Source organism: Mandrillus leucophaeus, unplaced genomic scaffold (genome assembly GCF_000951045.1).
Source record: "Mandrillus leucophaeus isolate KB7577 unplaced genomic scaffold, Mleu.le_1.0 Scaffold129, whole genome shotgun sequence".
In the NCBI taxonomy this organism is placed as follows: domain Eukaryota; kingdom Metazoa; phylum Chordata; class Mammalia; order Primates; family Cercopithecidae; genus Mandrillus; species Mandrillus leucophaeus.
This window is the reverse complement of record NW_012101243.1, coordinates 1,756,792-1,761,867: the sequence shown is the minus strand read 5'-3', so window position 1 is coordinate 1,761,867 and position 5,076 is coordinate 1,756,792. Positions and strand designations below refer to the sequence as shown.

The 5,076-nt window shown below is 56.8% G+C and overlaps 1 protein-coding gene across 1 annotated transcript in view; it reads right to left on the bottom strand.

The window, feature by feature from the left end:
* The window catches only part of FAM83C (family with sequence similarity 83, member C), a 7,179-nt gene extending 4,213 nt beyond the window's left edge, over nucleotides 1-2,966 (bottom strand). Inside the window, exon 1 of the mRNA XM_011972402.1 lies at nucleotides 2,337-2,966. Within this exon, the coding sequence (XP_011827792.1) occupies nucleotides 2,337-2,849 (513 nt within the window). The 5' untranslated portion in view covers nucleotides 2,850-2,966. The remainder of the gene's footprint in view (nucleotides 1-2,336) is intronic.
* Nucleotides 2,967-5,076: the final 2,110 nt, after the last annotated feature.

Genomic DNA, 5,076 nt, shown 5'->3' with positions numbered 1-5,076 from the left:
CCAAGTAGCTGGGATTACAGGTGCCTGCCACCACGCCCAGCTGATTTTTTGTATTTTTAGTAGAGACGGGTTTTCATGATGTTGGCCAGGCTGATCTCAAACTCCTGACCTTGTGATCCGCCCGCCTCGGCCTCCCAAAGTGCTGGAATTACAGGCATGAGCCACCGCGCCTGGCCACTAATTTTTTTTTATTCTAATTTTTTGTAGAGATGTGGGTCTCACTATGTTGCCCAAGCTAGTCTTGAACTCCTGGCCTCAAGCAGTCCTCCCACCTCAGCCTCCCAAAGCACTGGGATTACAGTAAAATCCCAGCCCAGATTTGACTGTCTTGAACCCCTAGCTGTTTGAAAGCATTTGTGTGCATCTTTAGGTTCACCGAGTGTTTATCTGTCATCAGATTCTCAAAGATGACTGTGGATCGACTGTGCTAGTCCAACACCCCCTCTGCACTGAGCCCCAGATGGGACAGCAGTGACAAGCAGAACCCAGGCCCCAATTCCCAGGCAAGTTCCTTGCACTCCCCCCACTAACTCCAGCCCAGCTCTGCCCCAGGGACTGTCTGTCTGAGGCTCCCTTCTCCAGGGTCAGAGCTACAAGCCACTTACTGGGGTCTTCACTGCCCTTTCCCAGCCCTGCCTCAGTTTCCCTGTGAAGCCACAGAGATCTGGTGTGACCCCTTACACTGCAGACTCCCTTATTTGCACCCATGCCAAATGGATCCAAGTTTTCCGCTCAGTTGAGGACTGGGCTGGGGCTTGTGCCTCCATCCCATATAAAGGGCTGCCTCTAAGAGGCCCCTGAAACCCTCCTGGCACCTCCCAGCCCCCAGCTGGCCTTTCTTCCCATGGCATATATCTGCTATGAGAATCTCTTCTCCCAGGCAGGGCCGAGAGGCAGGAGTTACAGAACATAGCACTCCAGCTCTGGGGTCAGAAAGAACTGGGTTCAAACCTGGACTCTACCACTTCCTGGTGACACAGCTTTGGGTGAGTAGCTTCACCTCTGGAAACCTCAACTTCCTCAGCTGTTAAATGGAGTTAATGATAGCCATGTCTCAGAGCTACGGGGAATTAAATGTGAAAATGCTCAAGACATAACAGAGCTCTATAAACATTGGGCTGCAGGGCAACGCAACATTTCCCAAGGTCACTAGGAGTCATGACAGCCCAGTACACGAGCCTGGCTCCTGGCCCAGGACAGAGGGGTCTAAATGGGGGCTGAGAAAGTGAGGCACTGGGGGATGCCCTAGTTCACAGCACAGGCCTGGCCAGAGTAGGGGGACAAGGACAGGCAGGAAAGATCAAAGAGGCAGGGGTGAGGATGACGACAGCAGCAGCCTCACTAATAACCCCATTCCCGATGCCAATCAGGCCTGGCCGTCCCCTGCCTGGGGCACAGGCAGGCTTGCCAGGAAGCTCTGGAAGTACCGGTGGGATCCCAGTATCCTGGCTTCCCATCTCTGCAGCAGGAACCTAACTCTACCTCAAACCCAGCCAGGGGTCATCTTGTCCATTCTCCCAGAGTAGGAGGCCAGGGCTTCAGAAGTGAAGCTGTGCTTGTGTGTGGCCAGAGCCTTTCTGGGTGCTGACCACCCCCACCTGCCCTCCCAATTGTCTTTCTCCTGAGTTCCTGCTCCCCATCACTGAGCCCAGCATCCTCCTCTCCTCTTTCCTCCTTGGTTCCAAAGCCCAGCCCTCGAGGACATGCCAAAGAGGCCCACACGCTGGCCGCCTCCCCTGCTTCAGGCCCAGCTGCAGATGTGGTGCAGGAGGGTGGGGGGCAACTGGGGACCTGAGCCAGCAAGGACGGCTGGACTGCTCCCCAGGACCTAAGTCAGAGAGCCCCTGTCTCCCCGAGCCCTGAACTCTATGTCACCATATGGACCTCCCTGGGCAAGTCCCAAGCCCCTCTCTGGTCTCAGTTTCTTCTTCTGTAAGTTAAGGAAGTGACTCAGCTGTTCCCCAAGGTTGGAGTTCTTAGTGTGGGGATCATAAAACTTTCTGAGAAACTGATAAGGCAGTGGAGCATCTTCCAAGGTAAAGATGCAGCGAGGACTCCTCCCTCCAACCTGCACCACTTGGTGTGCATTTCAGAAGGTTGTGGAGTCCCTGATGCCCATGCCCTGTTCTAGGCTCATCCATACTACTCCTGGGGACCAAGCATTGCCAAGGTAAATATGGGATGCCCCCCTTCTAGGAGTTTGCGATCTAATAGTGCCAGAGGTGCTGGTCCTCATTCTGCCCCTAAGTCACTGCGTCGCCTTGGCTGGTCCCTTCCCTCTCTGGGCCTCAGTTTCCTCCTCTGTGAGCTGAGCGATGGAGAGATGAGGCCCTTACCGTGCGGGCCTGGCTGAAGAGGAAGCGCAGCAAGTCCTTGATGTTCTTGGCCTTGTCCCTCTGGAAGTGGACCACGGCCTGGGTGGGGCTGAAGCCCGTGGCCTGTGGCACCTCGGGCCAGCCCAGGTCCAGGTCTGGGGGGTCTATGTCAGAGGCCATGGGGAAGTAAGTGCCTGAGGTGACTTCGGAGAGCAGACTGAGGCGGTCTGGCCCCGAGGCCTCCTGCCCCTGGGCCTCGCTGAGGTCAGGGCCCCCGCGCACATGGCTGGTCATGTAGTCCACATCCAGGGCGCTCAGGAAGGGCAGCTCCCGCTCCTCGGAGATGACCCGCAGGTAGGCAGCCTCACCCCGCTCCAGGAGGGCGTCGGCCGCCAGCCGGGCCGCCTCGCTGTGCCGCAGCACCAGCGGTGAGCTCTCCCGCCACCACGGCCGCTTCAGCTCCTCCACCCGGCCCCGCAGGGGTCCCGCCATGCCCTGGGCCCCCAGGCTCCCAGGCCCTGGGCTTCCGAACATGCCTGCCCAGCGGCTGCCTCACCCGCCAGCAGGGCCCATGGCCCGCACGCTGGGCTGGCTGCAGCAGAAAAGGAGACCGGCAGAACCACCTCCTGCCCGCCCGCTCGCTGTGTGTGTGGCGGGCCCCCAAACTGTTGCCACCCTAAATCAGAGCCACGCTCCGCCCTATTGCCCCTGGCCTCTGGAACCTGTCAGGCCAGCCCCACCTGTCTGCCTGTGTTGGGACTCGCCTGCCCGGGGAAGCGGCAATGCCAGGCTCTCGGTGCACACTCCTGCCTCCCTCTATTCCTCCCTAGCAACGCGGCCCCATCCCTACCAGGCTCCGAGCATGTCTCCAAATGCTGACTTCCTGGGACCCACAGAGGTTGAATTATAGCCAAGAGGGGCCCAGGCGGCTCAGGAACACACAGGCACACGCACACACACTGCAGGTGGGTGAGCCACTCAAGACACCCAGGAAAAGACATGAACACACACGCAGACGGACACACTGACAACTGACCGATACACAGATATGGAGTGTGGGCTGACACAGGCCGACCACACACTTTAATCACATTGACTTGCATAAACTCACCCAAATGAAGATTTACAGACTGGCCATGGCCCCCCACAGCACATACCATAGTGGATAGCACATGCCTTGGCTCAAGTCTGCAAGGCCCTAAATGAGAGCTGAACAAGCATCACATGGAATATCCAAGGACATCAATGCCTGTCTGTTCCCCAGCCAGTCCTCTTTTTGCTCCCATAATCGTCCTGCCACTCTCCACCATCTTAACTGTGGTGCTCACAGCCCCCTGGCTCTCTCCCACCCCCGCTCAGAGCTGTCATTCAAGAACCTAAGGCAGTGGCTCTCACCCTGACCCCAGGGCTGGTGAGAGGTGATGAAATGCAGACCCCCGGGCCCCACCCTCCTGGAGATTCTCATCCAGAAGGTGTCCATAGGCTTCTGGAGATTGTCTTTTTTCTTTTTTCTTTTTCTTTTTGAGATAGGGTCTTGCTCTGTCACCCAGGCTGGAGTGCAGTGGCGCAATCACAGCTCACTACAGCTGTGCCTCAGTTTCTCTGGGCTCAAGTGATCTTCCCACCTCAGCCTCCTGAGTAGTTGGGATTACAGGTGCATGTTACCATGCTCAGCTAATTTTTGAATTTTTTTAAGAGATGGGATCTCACTATGTTGTCCAGGCTGATCTTGAACTCCTGGCCTCAAGCAATCTTCCTGTCTCAGCCTCCCAAAGTGCTGGGATTATAGGTGTAAGCCACCACACCTGGCCATTTTTCTTTTTCAATTGAGACGTGATCTTGCTCTGTCACCCAGGCTAAAGAGAGCAGTGGTGTGATCATAGCTTACTGTAACCTTGAATTCCTGGGTCTTTTAACAAGTGCCCAGTGCACTGTGGGCAGTGGGCTAAGGCCCACCCCTCAGACATGCTGTCCCAGATGGCTATGCTTGCAACACCCTTAACTCCAGGGATGTTCTTGGCCTGGTGGTGGCCAGACCCCAGGCTTCCTCCCCTCCTCCAGGGCTGAGTATGAAAATGGTTGAAAGGTTGTTTCAGAGAATGGGTGAACACACTGCAAGGTCAGTAGGCAAACAGGGCAGGCAGATTTCTGACCTCTGCCCCAGCAAAGACTGAAGTCCCGGAGCATGCACTGTGTGTCCTTCGGAGGATGCTGAGCAGCTTTGCTCTGGGGAACGGGGTGAGCAGGTGGCAGCTGCAGTTGGGGAGCCAGGCTAGGCAGAAGCAGTCACCACCTTTCCACAGAGGCGTGAGGTCCAGCGAGGACGGCGGGAAGAGCAGAAGACCTAAAGCCGTGTCTCGCAGCCCTGTTTAGCACTGAGCGCACTTGGTTCGTCTGGTCTGCGATCATGTCCGGAACACAGGGTCTTCTGTGTCCAAACAACTTGACACATGTATAGTGGGAGAGAGCTGGGTGGGATTTAGAGGTTCCCGAGTTGAACTGAGCCCTAGGACCAAAGATGAATGGGGCTAGGGCTGTGTCTTCGAGGACCCTATAAGTGAAGGACCTGGGGGAGCATGGGGGAGCCACAGGTCAGGAGTTATGACCCACACTATCCCATCCCAGGTGCAGGAGCACCTGGCACTCCAAGGAGGCCCTTCCCAGGGGGTGAGGAGGCTGCAAGAGGGGCAGAAGGTTGAGTAAACAAAGCCAGACCGTGGGAGGGTAATGAGTTGTGGGGGTATCCGAGGTGGCAGGGCCA